The 18310-nt window shown below is 36.3% G+C and overlaps 2 protein-coding genes across 2 annotated transcripts in view; one reads left to right on the top strand and one right to left on the bottom strand.

Annotated features, from left to right (window-relative positions):
* Positions 1-18310, bottom strand: part of LOC134649538 (membrane alanyl aminopeptidase-like) — a 123359-nt gene that overhangs the window by 53907 nt on the left and 51142 nt on the right. The window lies entirely within an intron of this gene.
* The window catches only part of LOC134649659 (aminopeptidase N-like), a 28113-nt gene continuing 10213 nt past the window's right edge, over positions 411-18310 (top strand). The window contains exons 1-7 of the mRNA XM_063504497.1: positions 411-510; positions 4920-5391; positions 6460-6618; positions 8102-8416; positions 10629-10812; positions 13446-13599; positions 15297-15378. Of these exons, the coding sequence (XP_063360567.1) occupies positions 4922-5391; positions 6460-6618; positions 8102-8416; positions 10629-10812; positions 13446-13599; positions 15297-15378 (1364 nt within the window). The 5' untranslated portion in view covers positions 411-510; positions 4920-4921. The remainder of the gene's footprint in view (positions 511-4919; positions 5392-6459; positions 6619-8101; positions 8417-10628; positions 10813-13445; positions 13600-15296; positions 15379-18310) is intronic.

An 18310-nucleotide genomic window follows, 5' to 3' on the forward strand; every position in this document is an offset into this window, starting at 1 on the left:
AGTTTCCTGCCAATTATTGGCTTTGCTGCTGCCGCAGATTGGCTTCCACACAGCGCTGTCTCCCTAGCTGTACCTGGTTACTACGTAATTAATTTAGAAATTTTTCAGAAATTTTAGAAATTTTTAGAATGTTCTTTCCAGAAAATTTACAGCGGCAACAACGTCACCGTAACAGTAATGCAGCTGCAGTTGACATCCGAAAGTCTCCTTTATATTTCATATTTACCTAAATGTAAAACCGACAGTTTAATGCACGTTTAATGTAATAATAAAGTAATGTAGGTAGGTAAATATTTTCCGGTACAATACCTGAGTACCAAAGGTTAATATATCCCATACAGTTTAAAGATATCGATTAGACTTATCGCCAATAATTTAATTAGCCTAGACGCATTCCGATATATTCGAGTTATCTGTCGATAAAATCGATAACATTTTTATTCATGTTCATTATGAATTGATTACACTAAGCTAGTTTTAATTTATAAGTGCCAGTGTAAATACATAGCGGTAAGGATTTTTGTTTATATTTCTTGTTTAGTCAAATACCGTATGTAAGGACATACCGTATGCAGAAACCTAGTAATAACTGATGATATGTAATTTTTAGGATATTATATAGTATCTAAAAAAAAACGCGGTATTCCCGGACCGATACGACCTTTAAATCCATAAGAAACGAGCGTACTCCCATCTTAAAAGCCGGCAACGCACTTGCAATCCCTCTGGAGTTGCAGATGTCCATGGGTGTATGTAATTGCTTACCATCAGGCGCTGCGTCTCCACGATTTTACTCGATGAAAGTTCATAATATTTTTTGGAATATGTACAAAAAGTAAGCAAGGTCTTAGGAGGATAGGTATAATAAAAAAGGCAGTAAAACTCTGTCGTACAAAATACTACAATATTTACTACATGTCATTAAGAACTGTCAAGTCTAAAAATATGGGTGCATATAACTTCTCAAAGACATGTCAAATAGTTCTTAATTCACTGACATAAGAGCTATGGGACATATTTTTCAGTATGATGTGTGCAGTCATATTTTTACACTTGACTACCTACAGAGACAAACTTATCCCTGATGTAGATGGCCGGCGGCGCCGCTGTCCCGCGGCAGCCCTAGTAGCACGGTCGCATTTTTATCGTTTATCACCATGTCTGTCACGTTCTAACAAGTATGTAAGTGCGAAAGTGACGGGCATAGTGATAGTCGATAAAAATGGAACCGTGCTGAGCCCGCAGTTTCGGAGACCCAATACCATGCCCAACAACATACTAAAAGTTTGTAGCGGTTTACGAATCTGTACGGATATGATGGTCGTTCTTGTCTACGTGACAGCGTGATAAACGGTATCCGTGACTGTCTATCCCGCGGTGTTAAAAAGTGACAGTTATTTTATCACGTAGATAAAACTATCCATAATACCTACGCCTGCTGAATTATATCAGAATTATATTAGAGATCATCTTGTCTCGCCATTTTGATTTTATAAAGGTCACTCAGCGCTTATTTAGTATCAGAGAAAAATTAAGAATAAAAGAAACTCAATACAACATGTAACCGCGATTTTATGCAAAGTTACATGTTAATTTTCCATAAAAAACTAAAATAAAATGTATTTGAATTTTATCTAATCTTAGCAGAATAAATTAAAATTAAATATACTTAAATAAAACAAAATGATAGGAATCTCTCTAGGGGCCAAATGTACACAACAAAATGAGACGCAGGGGCGAATGAGAACAAAATGACATCATTTAGATATCAAACTGTAAGTTATAATTGGCCTCTTGGTGTCAATACTTTGAGTTAACCCACCTACCCTAAGTCCCCAAATATCTTTATAGGCCAGTCATCTTAAGCCTAAAAAGGGGGTCAACCTCGGAATGAGAGATAATAAGCTGGAAACTCGTACATACCTTCGTTATGACCTATTAAAGGTTCTCTTAAAAGTCAACGCATATATCGTGTGAGCGTCGGAAGTTATTCAAGGTCAAAGATGATGAAAATCGTTTTTTCGCGGATATCAAGATTTCTATAGCTCCAAAGCTGTTACCATGTAAGTAAAAGTTGTAGAGCATAAAATTTGCGACAAGTTAGGTATGAAACATTTTTTCATAAGATCAGCCGATTTTCAAGATATATTAAAACAATATTCTCCATCAAAATATCGAGTTTTTAAATTCCAACGTGGCCCCGCTTTATGACGAGATCAGATATAATGCTTTTATGACGCCGTTAACTTATAAATCAGCTATAAAATGGTGCCGTAAAATCTCAGAGTTTTGTGTGATTAAACTGATCTTTTACAAAATGTTGACCTGAATTTCTCAATAAAATTATCCCAGTCCATTGAAAACCAGTCTATATAGAACACGTTATTTTAATTTTGTAACGAAAAATATTGTAGGTACCTAATTATAATTTTGATGCCAAATGTAAGTACAGATTGGCCTCACAGTTGGGTAAAACTGCAATGAATTTTAAAATTCGATCGAATCGATCATTTAACTACTGTATAAATAATTCAAGGTAAGAACCGATTAAATAATTATATTTAGTATTCTTTACTTAGACTTACGCTGCGCTATGCTGAAGATGTTTTTATACTGTGTAAGTTGATACTGCTTACTGCTTAGGGGCCAATTCAAACTTAGATTTTGATGTCAAAATGATGTAATTTTTTTAACATTCTCGCGCGCCTCTCGCTCGCTTTAATATATGTACTTACGAACAAGAACGAGCGAAATTAACGCACGAATGAGAAATAATGAGAATAAAATGCCAACTCATTTAGATATCAAAATGTACGTTCGTACGTACGTATCGATTTGGTCTCCTTATTGCTTCAAGTGGATTTGTACTCCCTTATCAGTTACTTATCTAATCTATCAATAATCCCAGAGTTACCTCTAGCGTGAAATATTTCTTCGAGTAAAAATATTTGTATTCAAACTGGTTTTAATTTTATTTAAGATTTAAAAAACGAGTTTCATTTGAAAATTTGTAAGTTTACTCAAGTATCAAAAACAACAGATTGTATTTATTATTATTTGAGTTGAGTCAGTGAACCTACCCTTAATATAATTAACTTTGTGGAATAGTGGGATTAGTATTAGTGGTACTTTCAAGTAGATTTTTTGTGATCGCAACTTTGGTATCGAGTGTGGGGCATTCAGGGGTATAATAACAACTCAAGAGTGGAGTAAAGAATGAATCTTTTATTGATAAAATGCATGCCTTATATACTAGCTTATCATATGTTATATCATATGTTAATTATTGTTCACTGGTGCGTGAATGCATCTTAGAAATGTGGCAAATGATTATTATAAATTAAATGTCTATTTTATGGGTAACAGCTGATCAGCTGTGATCAACTGTGTGGCCGTACTGTAAAATGGGGTGAGTAGGGTTCGCGAGGAGAGTTGGGTTATGAATGGGGAGAGAAGGGATGAAAGGGGGGGGGGGTGAGATGGGATTTTAAAGCTACTGCTACAAAAATAATGTATTCCAATTTAAAATGGAGCTATAGTAATACTCATAATAAAAAAAAATCGATCCAACAATCTTCCAAAATCACCTTTGTATGAAATCCCATCTCATCCCATTTACGAGGGACTACGGGGTGAGGGATTTCCGATTTATTGTCAAAGTTATGAAATGGAACTACCCAAAATAAAATAAAAACTAAAATACATTTTACGGTACTACAGATCAGCTGTGTGGCGGTGTGGCCCCACTACATCGTGTTGTCTTTGTGCATTAGTAATAGTGACTATTTTAGCTGTACTACGCATGGTACCGCAATCGGAAAATTCATGCCATTATTTACCGTATTCATACACCCATTACTCAGCAATAACACATTCATGACTCAGCAAAAAAACATTCGTAATCAGCACCCAAATTTGCCCTCACCGGGATTTGAACCCAGGCTCATCAGCTTCAAAGGCGGGGCCACTACTGACTAGGCCAGACAGGTCACCCGTGTATACATTTTATCATTTTAACTTTATCTTTGGTTTATCGTGGAATAGGATACTTCAACTTTCTTGAGCGACGGGCAGTTGTAGTATCAGATATTGGGTTTGATCTATATCTGTAGCGATGAGATAAAATATACAGATGTTTGGTGTATGGCAGCTAAAGTGTGGAATGAACTGTAACCCGCGGTATTTCCGGATTGTTCCCGGACCCATCTTAAAGTCCGGCAAATAGATGTCATATATTAAAGAAAAACTCAAATCAAAATATTTAAATAATTTGATGGCCAAGTTATTATACGTATTAAAAATTAAAGATATCTTATTGATACGGTTTTATATTTAACACCCACTGGCACTGACTAAAATAACCGACTTGGTTTCACATTACATCTCAAAACTTTTTTGTAGTAAAAGAATTGCGTTGCGAGACTTGCATATTTTTACATGTAATGTTTTTGATGGGATTCTTATTTTTTCTCCAACACTAAATAACACTAAATATGCGCTGAATAGTCTTTGTAAAATCAACATCTTTTCCCTGAAAGGGATAAGTTTGCCTCTGTACTTACAATCCTGTAGCAAAATTTATGTATTAAAAGTGTTTTGCACAATAAAGAGTTTTACTGGTTTACGTTATCTATTTACGTTCCACATTTTACTTTCCAATAAATCATGGGATTTATTGGAAAGTAAAATGGCATATGGATGCTGTTTGTAATTTATGACAAAGCCGAGGGACTTTTTTCATTCGTAGAAATTCTTGTTCAAAAGTATCTGCAATACCTATTCTAATTGTTTTATATACATAATTATAAATCTACCTCTTTTTTGGAAAGCTGTTTTTACGCTAAGTATTATCAGCAATTTACTACTGACTGTTCATGACACATTTATCAGGAAATTTTCAATGTTTCATACATTTTCAGATATGTATTTACTCCTCGGCCTTATTCTATTGGGGGGCGCCATTGCCATCCCAATCTCCACCGACACCGTGCTTCGGAACGACGATCTAGCCGCACTATACGTTCTCCCAGGAGAGTCCTTTCCTACGTTCTACGATGTCAGACTCTTTCTTAACCCGGACAACCCTGATTATTTCTACGGCAACGTCTCTATAAGAATAATAGCCAATTATGACACAGATATTATAGTCATGCAAGCTATGGAGACAGATATCGATAGCATTAGAGTTTATAGAGATGGAGATGAAGATGAAGACTTGTTTGATGGTTTTGATATAGCTACAGATGATACTCACCTGCTTAAGATTAACTTGACAAGAGAGATCAGTCCTAACCAGCCGTATGTCATACATATCGATTACGTGGCGAGGTTCGCTGAGAACATGTTTGGAGTTTATTTGTCAACATATCAGGCCGAAGATGGTACTCCTGCGTAAGTATTAGTTCAGAGTATATTTGCAATCCTCGTAACTCCCCACGTACACTTGTTATAAAAATATAAAATTTTCAGAAATTTATCTGGGTCTTACGAGGTTATAATAGCCCAATCTTTATATGAAATATCATGATGATAAACGTTAAAAAGCGGCCAAGTGCGAGTCGGACTCGCCCATGAAGGGTTCCGTATTTAGGCGATTTAAGACGTATAAAAAAAAACTACTTACTAGATCTCGTTCAAACCAATTTTCGGTGGAAGTTTACATGGTAATGTACATCATATATTTTTTTTAGTTTTATCATTCTCTTATTTTAGAAGCTACAGGGGGGGGGACACACATTTTACCACTTTGGAAGTGTCTCTCGCGCAAACTATTCAGTTTAGAAAAAAATGATATTAGAAACCTCAATATCATTTTTGAAGACCTATCCATAGATACCCCACACGTATGGGTTTGATGAAAAAAAAATTTTTGAGTTTCAGTTCGAAGTATGGGGAACCCCAAAAATTTATTGTTTTTTTTCTATTTTTGTGTGAAAATCTTAATGCGGTTCACAGAATACATCTACTTACGAAGTTTCAACGGTATAGTTCTTATAGTTTCGGAGAAAAGTGGTTGTGACATACGGACGGACAGACAGACGGACAGACGGACAGACGGACAGACGGACAGACAGACAGACAGACAGACAGACAGACAGACATGACGAATCTATAAGGGTTCCGTTTTTTGCCATTTGGCTACGGAACCCTAAAAATGCGGAAAAAAGCGTGTCGACCACGCATAATTAAGGATTTCGTACCTTCATACGGTGTAAAAAGCCTACCAGCAAAAGGCGTATATTTTTGGCACTAACGTCCCTTTAATAAGAATATGATCTTTTTAAAGAAAAGCTCAACAATGGCCTTGAAAGTCACAATATGATTTCTACTTATAAAGAGTTTACTGTTTTTAGTCCTACGCTGTTAAAACACAGACCTATCTCCCAGCCAAATAAATTTTGTATCAAGCAGAAACATCTGCAAAGACCACAAGAAAAAACAAGTTTTACTTATTTCCAGACGTCTGATAACATCGCAGCTGCAGCCGACGTTCGCGCGGCGCGCGTTCCCCTGCTACGATGAGCCGGCGCTTAAAGCCGTCTTCAGGACCACTATATACGCCCCTGCAGCGTACCCTGTCGTCGTCTCTAACATGCCTGAAAGAACGACCAACTTGAAGTAAGTAGAAATTCTCTGGAGCCCGATTCAAATTTAACAAATTGTTACGGTTTTGATCTCATTTTGAAATTACCTTGAAGATCGCATACGCTGATTGATTCATGCTAAATAGATCACCAGGACGATTGTCAAGGTCAAAATCATTTCAAAGAAGTTACAATGTCATTGAGTTTTCACTTCTGCCGGCACTCCCGGAGTGCAACCCGTTGCTTGTTTTATCCTATGCTGCAGTTTCATTTAATATATTCAAAGTAAAATAAGGCTGAGATAAGATTCAAACATCAAACATCAACATTTAATTCAGCAAATAGGCCACAAGGGCACTTTTACACGTCAACATGGAATTTACATACAAGCAAAAAAAACCACATCAGCAATTATAAAATACATCTAAGCCGCAAATATCAAATGAAACTAAAGTATTCCATAGATATGTATGAAGTCTCTAAATGTCGAATTAAAATAAAAACTATAATAATAGTATTAAAAAAACACAAAGATACAAAAACTATAATCTAAAATTATTTAGAGATTAAAGTAAATGTCTCTAAGTGTCAAAACTAAAAAAATACAATATATAGTTAATCAAATTATCCTTAAAGACGTATAGGGTCAACAAGAGTCAGAATCCTGTATACCTAAATGAAACATTCATTAAAAGAGAAAATGATAATAAAGATAAAATAGCATACGAGAACCGAATGAGGTGTGTGTGGACATGTAATTATCTTCAAAAATAAAGTTACTAAATATATAATAGCTCGTGTTAGCTTAAATAGACCAGTCTCCACAAACAGCACCCGTTCACGAGTATGACGCGTATCTCAGCCATCGCCTCTCTCAACCTTCATTCGGGAAAGTGTAGTGGTGACCCGAATTGACCTGATCAACAACGCCACCGTAAGCAAAGACTTTTAAGCGAGCATGACATGTTCAAGCTACCGGGCCATATTAATATTTAAATTGTAATAACGTATAACTGTGAGACACAACATTTTGTTCTTGTATGTTACATAAAAACGGTATAATTGAGACAAAGTAATTATTATAATAGACCCTGTCCAGGAAACGAGTATTGGGAAAACCGTTTAGAAGCCGGTAATCGCAGAATTGCCGTAAACAAAATTGTACTGACTTGAGGGCCTACCACCAACTTCGAATACTTATCGAAATTTCTCTTACGTCAATTTCTCTATCTCTCTTACATAATATTCGAGTGATAGAAAGGCAAATAGACGAAAGATCGATATTATAATCCTGGGGTGACCTATGTAGCTCGAAGCGGAATTGCCCCGGATAACCATCGGAAATGTGCCTTCAAATCCAGCCCGATTCATTTTTATTTGTAATATCCGCTTCGATTTAAACTTCAGGATGTGTATTTTTCTATGTGAATTGTGTAAGCTAAATCATATGAGTATAAGATATTAATACAAACTTAAATGTATCTTTACGAAAAATTTAACACAGCACATTTTTACAGAGAAGACGTCGATGGCTTCGTGAAACACGAATTTGAAGATACGCTAGTGATGTCCACATATCTCCTCGCTTACCTCGTGTCCACGTTCGAGTCCGTCACCAACACCCAAGACTCATTATACCGCGTGCCCTTCCAAGTGTACACAAGGCCCGGTATTTTGGACACTGCTGAGTTCGCGATGGACTTTGGCCAGAAAAACATGGCGGCGGTAGAGGAGTATACGGAGTTTGAGTATGCGTTCCCTAAGCTGGACAATGTCGCTGTCCCGGACTTTGCTGCTGGTGCTATGGAGAACTGGGGGCTGATTGTTTACAGGTGAGTGTGGTGTAGTTTTGGGTCTCTCATGCTGTATGGTTGAGAAATAAAAAACAAATGAGAAAAATCTTCAACGCATAATGGCTGTACATTTTAAAACTATGATGTTACGCATCATTAATAAAATTGTAGGTGTTAAGCCTGAAAGTTTAAAATCCTTTTTTAACAACGCCAGTATAAAGCAGTAAGTGAATACCTACGTCATTAAAAAGATTTCATAAGGATTTCGATGTACAGCGAGCTGTAAAAGTGCATGTATACTACTATACATTCAATTAACAATTTTGCTGCTGGGTGTATCTTTTGCTCTTTTTAAAAAACACAGACTTTCCATTCAGAATACTAGAGCGAAACAAAAGCAAAATTTCTATAAGGTATTTTAATTAAGACAATTGTCATCACAAAATAAAGCAAATCTTCAAAGCTACACTATTCACCGCGCTTTAAATAGGAAACGGTTAAAATGCTCCAAAGGCGTCCTCGAGTTTTTAATAAGGCCTTTTCAACCTCTTTCATAAGCTTTGAAGTAACGTAACACTCTGGGGCACTCATTAGGAGGAAAGCACTTCTCAAATTAGCCCCTCATTGTCGCTGTATTGGTGTAGTGAAAAATACTAGAGGTGGAAGTTTTAATGGTGAAAAGTTATAATCTCGTAAATAATGCTCTCAGTAGAGCGACTTACGCACACATTCATGTCGCGGCCTGTCGCGGGCGAGGTAATCCGAATCGGGGCGGGGCGGTGCGTGTCCGTTCTGTATGATAATACTATTACTTATTTTGTGCTGTTGTGAGACATACTGATATTGAATAATTTGACGGTTTAGACTCACTTGTTTTTTGTCACTCGCGCGACATGTTAAATAAGTTATCTTTTGCTTGTTTTGTGGATACTAAACTTAAGATTTCAAAACTTTGAATAGAGTACTCGAATACATAAAAAAATCGATAACTCATGACTTATGAATAACGCATTCTTGCTTGTCACATAATAAAATGTTCTTACCGGGAATCGAACATAAGACCACCAGCTTCCCAGACAGGGTTTCAACTGGGCTTAATGACAATATTTGATCCCATCAAAAACATTACATGTAAAAAGGTGCAAGTCTCGCAACGCTCTTACTACAAAAAAGTTTTGAGATGTAATGTGAAACCAAGTCGGTTATTTTAATCAGTGCCAGGGGTGTTAAAACCGTATCAATAAGATATCTTTAATTTGTAATACGTATAATGACTTGGCCATCGCACGGCTGCATATTGACAAAAGGATCATCTTCACCTATTAAAAATAATTCTAATTGAACATAACGCTAGCGCTAATTGCAGTTTGAGCATTACACATATTTACGAGTACGGTACGAGTATTCTGTGCGATTGCCAAGTCATTATATGTATTACAAATTAAAGATATCTTATTGATACGGTTTTAACACCCCCTGGCACTGATTAAAATAACCGACTTGGTTTCACATTACATCTCAAAACTTTTTTGTAGTAAGAGCGTTGCGAGACTTGCACCTTTTTACATGTAATGTTTTTGATGGGATCTCATCTCTTTTTGTAGGCAGTCCTTCTTTTCGGGTACTCATACCCATACTATGTATACACATATCATAACTAAACATATCTTCATTCATACTCACATCGTACATCGTAGTGTACCTTTACTTTACCTACTATTTGTAGGAACGGCAATAAGTAAGTTTATAATCCCATATATTTATATGGGATTACAAACTTACTTATGCAGTTCTTAGTTCTTTAAAACGTGACTGATATTGCAATATTTTTAGGTTTTCCCTTTATGTGGCCATTAAACCCTAACTCTGTACCAAATTACAGCTCTCTGAGTTTATGGGAAGTACTAATTCTATTCTGATGATCATGAGTGAATGAATGAGTGTCATAAATGCGAAACTTTGCTTTCGCTTAACTTCGGAACTAAATGACCTATAGACTTGAAATTTTGGATTTTAAGTATGTGATTATAGCTTACTGGATGACGAAAATTTCTGCGTTCTGGTCTTATCCAGAGGTTCTCAAATAGGGGCCTGAAAATGCGGCGAAATGGTTCCAGTAAAGGATGGTACGGCAGTGTTTGCTTCGCGCTCGACTTGGCGGGGGCACTGCCGTGCCCCCAGATACTACTTATATTTGTGTTATATTTTAAACTATTCCCAGCTGCATGTATTAATTGATTAATTTTAACAGGGAAGTGGCACTTCTCGTCACCGAGGGCGTGACCACCACCGCTACCAAGCAAAACATCGGTCGTATCATCAGCCACGAGAACGTCCACCAGTGGTTTGGCAACGAGGTTGGACCGGCCTCTTGGACGTACACTTGGCTGAATGAGGGCTTCGCTAACTTCTTCGAGAGCTTTGCTACTGAGATGGTGAGATACTACTTAATTTATGGTGTGACATATTATGTGTGGTGTATTCAGCAACGATGTGAAACATAGGTACCTACCATGCCATGGCGACCACTTCGACTCTTAGTTTGCTCGGCGCTCGTGCGCCTTTAATGTAAGATTGCGACAGTCAGAATACTACTATCCAAAACTTTGAATTAACTTAGGAAAACAACCAAGTACTTAATTAACCCTCAGAATATCTTCGTAAAGTTTAAGCCAAATAGCCAATGAATAGGGTTCTCCAAAGGGCAAATTCTTGAACGGATCAAGTGCCCTGAATAGGTTTTCAAATCAATAATTAACTCAATAAGTACTGATAGCCAGCATAAGGAAGAGTAAACTGGCAGATTGTGTTATATAAACTGTAAAAACATGATTGAGAAGTACCTACAATATTTATAAAGTAATTTTCTAAATGTTCAATAATCTGTTGTCATATCTAATGTTGATCAGTCCGTCAAGCGTGATTGGTGCAACCGGTGTACGGCCATATTCGAACTTTAAGATACGTCAAATACTAGAGATTGAAACGATATGGAATGGATATGTCAGTGTCAAACAAGTGTCAAAAATGACGTTTCTTCAAACAAACGCGTCACTTTTGACACTTGTTTGACACTGACATATCAAATCCATATCGTTTCAATCTCTAGTATTTGACGTATCTTAAAGTTCGAATACAGCCGGTAGTCTAGTCTTTCTATTTTTTGGTACGAATACGAATACATAGAATAATTGGGGATATTTCACTACCTTATCTCTATTATTAACGTTTAAATACCTAGTTTAGTGAAGAAAATTTCAATTTATTATATGAATCCTACCTGCGAACGTCGCCGTCGATATCCGTTCTTTCCGCGCGAATCAATTGAACACTTGACCTATTTCTTAACTAGTTACGGATAGTACCTACGGCTGGCACACAAACACACCTTTAAGTATGAATGTTGACTTAAATATTTATAGTAATGGACTTAATATTTATAGGTTGCTATTTGTTTGTTTTTATTATTTGAATAGTTTTATCGATTTCACGAGATTCCATATACGAAGCAATTCTTAAAACAAATATATCTAATATTTATTTGTTAAACGTGGCCAAATAAATGCGTGTACGGAAAATTTCGAACACGACCGTGTTTTTCCCACCAACGGTATATTCATCATCTAAAAGCAATTGCTTTTAGTTTCATCAGTCGAAAGCAGACACGCTGTTACTAAAATACGCACGTCTACTATACATTGTAAGTATTTTAACGTGACGAAATTTGGGTTTTCTTAAAGTGACTTTTGTACTTATTTGCTTCTAGAAAGCGTCACGATATAAAGTCAAACTCGGCTATCAAAAATTTCATTTCGCAGCAAAACAGTGGCCATCTTCTAAAGTCCATTCTACTCGTATTTAAGCGTCTCGAGCAAATAGCTTTAGCTGACTCTGTGGCCATAACCTAGCGTGGCTTCATTCTGATTGCCTAGGCAAATGTAGTCACGTCCAGTCCTAGCATCAACTAATATAAAGTGACCTACAGATCCTTAGCAACTATGTGTGATCAGGGCGCAAACTTACTGGTTCGTCTCAACCTTTTGAATAACCCTAGCTTGTTAAGCGATTATAATACTCTTCGTCGCGAATTTGCATTTGCTTAGTGTTGAAACTTGAAACCGCTCAGAATTATTCATGAAACTATCTAATCTCCTCACTGGATTTGACCAGTATACAATCTGATGTTCATTTGCCTGTAGTTGTGACGACTCTAGAGATCAAGTTGTATAGGCTAGTGATGAGAAACAATGTCTTGTGAATGAGATAGTAAGCTTAGGTCAGTTATATTAGAGGAGTTGAGTAGTCGATTGCAAATAGGTGAATATTGTGGGTAAATTCAATGCTATTAGGTAGCAATCGTTATTGGCACGATACCTTGTACAGTAAAATACTTGAGAATCATACACAGATTTTACAAAGTACGTATTTACTCCTGTCACTAGACTTATATCGACCGGGATATGAACCGTGATTACCTTTTGTATTGTTTTGTTACCCGTGAACAAGATGCATATGTAACTGCGTCGAAATATCGGGAGCTCAAAAACAATACAAAAGGTAATCACGGTTCATATCCCGGTCGATATAAGTCTAGTGAAACTAACCGTGAATCATTAAAAACTGTTATTTACTCCTGTAGTTACTTAACAGTTTCTGAGAACCTTACTTTTGTATATGGTCCTTAGTTTTTCCTCTATTGTTAACTTCTAAGTTAAAACTCTGTTTACTAAGAATGCCGGTAATACTTTGAAACAAACATTTCTTTTGATATATCTATGTCTTGGTAAATATTTAATTAAAATATAATGCTGTCCTACCACGCATAAAAACCATACATATATTATGTTGCATTTCATAACCCAAATTGTTATTCCAATGTTAAAAACGGTTGTCAAGCTTGTTGTAGAGGTAGTTTATTATCGGGTCCTTTATTTCTAATTTTGATTACAATTTTACAAGTAATTTCAATAAATTAAAAAGTGTGCTACCCAATAATGAAGTCAAGTTGATTAGGTATTTAACGTTTTACGTCCTTTTCTGTTTATTTATTCGTTTTTATTTTTATCAGGTGCTCCCAGAATGGCGTATGATGGACCAGTTCGTTCTGATCCTCCAAAACGTGATGCAGAGCGATGCAGTCTTCAGCGTCAACCCGATGACTAACCCTGTATACACTCCCTCGCAGATCCTTGGCACCTTCAACGCCGTAGCTTATCAGAAATGTAAGTTATAAACTGAAATATATCTCATATATTATACTTACTTACTTGACTGGCACGATGACCCAAAATGAGTCTTGGCCTCCAACACAAGAAGAGCACGCCACTTGGCTCGGTCCAGAGCGGTATCACGCCAGCTTTCGCCGACGCCGAGCTCACGGAGATCTGCCTCCACTCTGTCCGCCCAACGATATTTAGGATGACCTACCTACCGAGCGACCTATACTTGGGTTGACCAACTGGACGCCGTCCTGTTGGTCGGCCCTTTTGGCTGCCCGATCTTCACCCATCCTTTCGAGGTGGCCAAGCCAACGGAGACGATGCGTTTTGGTTTCACCTATTATGTTCGTATAATATATACTAAAAAAAAAACCGGACGAACAAGTGCGAGTTGGACTCTATAAATTTTTATCGATGAAAGTGTCTTTTGAGTTAACTATAAGTTTGATTTTTTCACAGCTTCATGACACTGTTGGCTTGAGTATATTATTTTAATGTTAACTCGATACCTCCACGCGTTCCCGAGATAAAGGGTCTTGACAGACGGACGGACGGAACGACTGACGGACGGTCGGAGGGACGGACGGACATCAAAGTGATCCTATAAGGGTTCCGTGTTTTCTTTTGAGTTACGGAACCCTAAAATGGTCTACTCAGCCTAGTTAAGACTAGGTATAGCCAATTGATAATGTTGAACAGATAATCCGCGAATTGTTCACGACTTACTTATGATATCAATGATAAGGATACAGTATTTTGTTATCATTTTTGATACGATCGATAATAGCATCTTGTGGATAAGAAAAAGAATGACGTGTGAACGTAAGATAAAGCGGATATTTAGTTGGGCAACCATAAAATGAATTTTAAAACTAAAATGTCTTATATGTATATAAATAAACTAGTGGTTCTTTGAGCTGTAGAATAGTAGACCTCGCGATCGGGGGTGAACCCGAATGGCACTGTAATTTGAAAAAAATCTAAAAATACTTACATTGACAATAAAATTACACTTTTATTCACGTTTTTAGGATTCCGGACGGGTAAAAATGGGACCCTGTTACTAAGACACCACTGTCCGAGGTCCGTCTGTCACCAGGCTGTATCTCATGAACCGTGATAGCGAGTTGAAATTTTCACAGATGATGTATTTCTGTTGCCGCTATAACAAAAAATAGGTACTATAAAGTACGGAACCCTCGGCGGGTGAGTCCGACTTGCACTTGCTCGGTTTTTTTAAGTCGTTCCGCCAACGCGTGTTCATGTTGCAGCTCCTCAGTGTGAAGCAAAACATGTCGAGCAATTTTGTACTTACTTAAAAAAAGTGAGTGACTCATTTTAATTTAATTCAATTCAAAGTTATAATCATTTATTTACAAACAAGATACATACAGTGTATTACTAAAAGAAATTAAAAACTAGCTTAAATCTAAAATATGCCCTTGAGGCATTGTACCAAGGATGCTGGCGACATTTCCTCGCTGTATCGCAATGCTGATACGTTGTGCGAGGTAGCCGCCAGCATCAATTTATTTATTTAAAAGACAACAATGGCCCATAATAATGGTTGGTTAATATATTGGAATTTTTGCTATAGAAACGGTACGTTACATTCAAAAACTCATGCAATATTTAGATCCATCTGCAAATTTATGCAAATAAAATAAAAGCAGATTGAATAACGTAACATTTCGTTCCAGCGGGCTCCGTCATTCGTATGATGCAGAACTTCCTCACGCCCGAAGTGTTCCGGACAGGGCTCGTTATCTACATACAGGACAAGTAAGTGCTACCTTGTTACTGTTCAGAATAGGGTTGTTGACACAAATGTTGAATTTTATGACTTAATCTAGTTAAATAGATAGAAAATGAGCAGTTTATCGCAATACATTGGAAACTCAAAAAATATATGGGAATAATACAAAAATAAGGACCTGAAAGTTTAAAAATTTAAGTTTTTTATGTTACTTCTATAAAATAAATAAATAAGGATACTTACTTACCATTCGATTCCTTACATTTTATTCAAAAAAATATTGTATAGCAACTATATAAACGCAATATTTCACCGACAAATATGCAAATGTCTTGTTTTGTCCATACTTCAAGATGGGCTCTCAGTGACAGTATTAATCAGTATCAAGTATCAATTTGTTAGGAGCGTTTCGCGAGTAAAGTACGACTGTCGGACTTTGACTATCATTTCTGACTTTTGTATCGCTTTAATGCAATGGGTCCCATATAGACAGACATTTGATCCTAAATACAATCCTGATCGATTGATACAATAAATAAAAAATTGTCATCTAGCCTTTTGTGGACTTTTTAACTCTAACTACGCTCCATTTTAGTCAAAATTTTAGCCTACTACGGCGTCATTTCGGGAAAAGCATAACACTAGTGGCTCTGTGAGCTGTAGACCTCGCGAGCAGAGCTTGAAACTGAATAAATGTATGGCAAAAATATTTATTAAAATATAGGTATAGTACATGTAATATAAACAAACAATTAAAAAGTACATAAAGCTACAAACAAAAATTAAACGAATACGCTTAACCCGCGCTTGATAAATAAAAAATACGATTTTTTTTATTTTTTCAAAACAACTATACGAAATTTAAGTATAAAAAAAATACAAAAAGTTATGTAGCAGTATACAATTACTGGGGATGGAACCAGGGACCTCCCGATGCAAACAAAAAAAGCGAACGTTTGCAAAATACGCCATTATAGTTCTTACTAAAGCTGACGAAATTTAGCTACTCATTCTCAAGTAAAAACTAAATATCTAAATACCGCCAAAACCAGCGATACAAATTCTCTGAATTTTTGGCCATTTAATCTATAAACATATCTCAAAAAGAAAAAACTCTTATGATACCGATACGACTATTTGTTTAGGCGGGAGCTATCACGACTCCGCCATTTTGAAAAATTTCCAAAAACCGGATCGACAAAATTTTTTTATTTTGTCATAGAATTCGGTCACAAAATTTCACGAAAATCGGTTAAGGCGACCTGTAGAGGAGAACATCCGGACATACAAAAGCAAAATGCCCGAGTCAAAACGTAGACCTTCGCTACGCTTCGGTCAATTATAGAAAGTATTTGCTTTGTAAGTTGAAGAATAAATTCTGCGTATTTCTAAATTAAGACGGTATTAAATTATATAATTATATAATGTACCTTAATATCCAGTTTCTCTATCATGTCAAAAATTGAAATAATCGTTACTATGTCATCAGTTCGGAATGATGGTCGTTCTTGTCTACGCGACAGCGTGATACAACGGTGTCGGTCACTTTCTATCCCGCGGTGATAAAAGGTGACAGTTATTTTATCACGTGAATAAAGCCATCCATAATACGCCCGGGGTAGGTATAGTACATTATTGCAGAGGCCGGGAAAGGGCAATTCGTGGATGAGTTTCGATTTTGTCGGACGACGCGTAGCGGAGTCCGACAAAGAAGACGAATCCACGAATTGCTATTCCTGCCGAGGCATATATAGTGCTTTTCTCCAAAACATGCGAGGAAATAAAGTAAAATAATAATTATTTAAGCATCGAGCATCACTCAAATCGAAACTTCACATCAAAAACGTCAAAAACAATTTCCCTCGTTATTTTTAAAAGTTAAAGGCACAAACTTATTCTGCCATTCAATTCAGTACCATTCAATATTCGTTCATTGAAAATATAGTTGGTCAAACCAAATTGTCAGTAAATAAGAACAAAATTAACTATACTCATCCTTTTCTTTTGGGTTCTAGTACTGGTGTAAGACAAAGATAGTATGATTCTCTCTGTCTATGTCAAACTATAATTGTGCAATATAAGCTTTATGAAGACGGATGAGATCCTTAAAATAATATATAAATAATCTTTGATTTTATTAAGCAGTATTCGCACGATCATACACGAGCACAACGGTCTTGTAAGAACGAGACATGTAAGGTCGTTTATATTACTATCTCACTCTATCCTATAGCTTGAAATGATAGCTGATCGGGTCGTGTAGACGCGGCTCGCGGCTATAATAATTGGCTGTTTGCGTTTTTTATTTTTAAAAAGTAAAAAACACTACAGTAATAAGTTATTACTGTAGTGTTTTTTTACTTCCCGTCCGCTAGAACAGGACAGCGATAGTTTTATTTTTTTAAATTAGAGTTTGACAATAAAGAAGTACTTCCGGTACTATTTTTGCTACAATAAGGTGAACATTTCCGAGCATATTGGAGAAAAGGTATATAATACAGGGGTAGGTAACTTTAAACAAGATAATATTTGCTGTCAAAATTGTGTAAAAAGTTATAACATAAATATAAGGGAACTTATTGCCATTTCGAGCTTACAATATAACTATCTTCCTACAGCGTGTATTTGTAATACCACCACATATTCTAAGGGTATTAGTTAGTATAGTCCCAAATGAAATAACTTTCATAATAGGTTTTACCTAAAAATGTTTCTGGATAAATAAAATAAAATATAAGTAAAGTATAAGTAGGTAATAAGTACGAGTATAAGTAGTAAATATAATTGAATAAACACAAAAACAGATGGCTTATAAAACTCCGCTTACAAATTAAAAGCGTTATAAGCCTAATGATCGCGCAGCGACCGAAAAAACTTCCCAACAGAAGTTTCCAAACAAAATAAGCCCCTTGAAGGCTTACCGGACGGCAACGGAATGTGAATAATGACCGTTTTTAG

This window comes from Cydia amplana, chromosome 7 (assembly GCF_948474715.1).
Source record: "Cydia amplana chromosome 7, ilCydAmpl1.1, whole genome shotgun sequence".
Lineage (NCBI taxonomy): Eukaryota > Metazoa > Arthropoda > Insecta > Lepidoptera > Tortricidae > Cydia > Cydia amplana.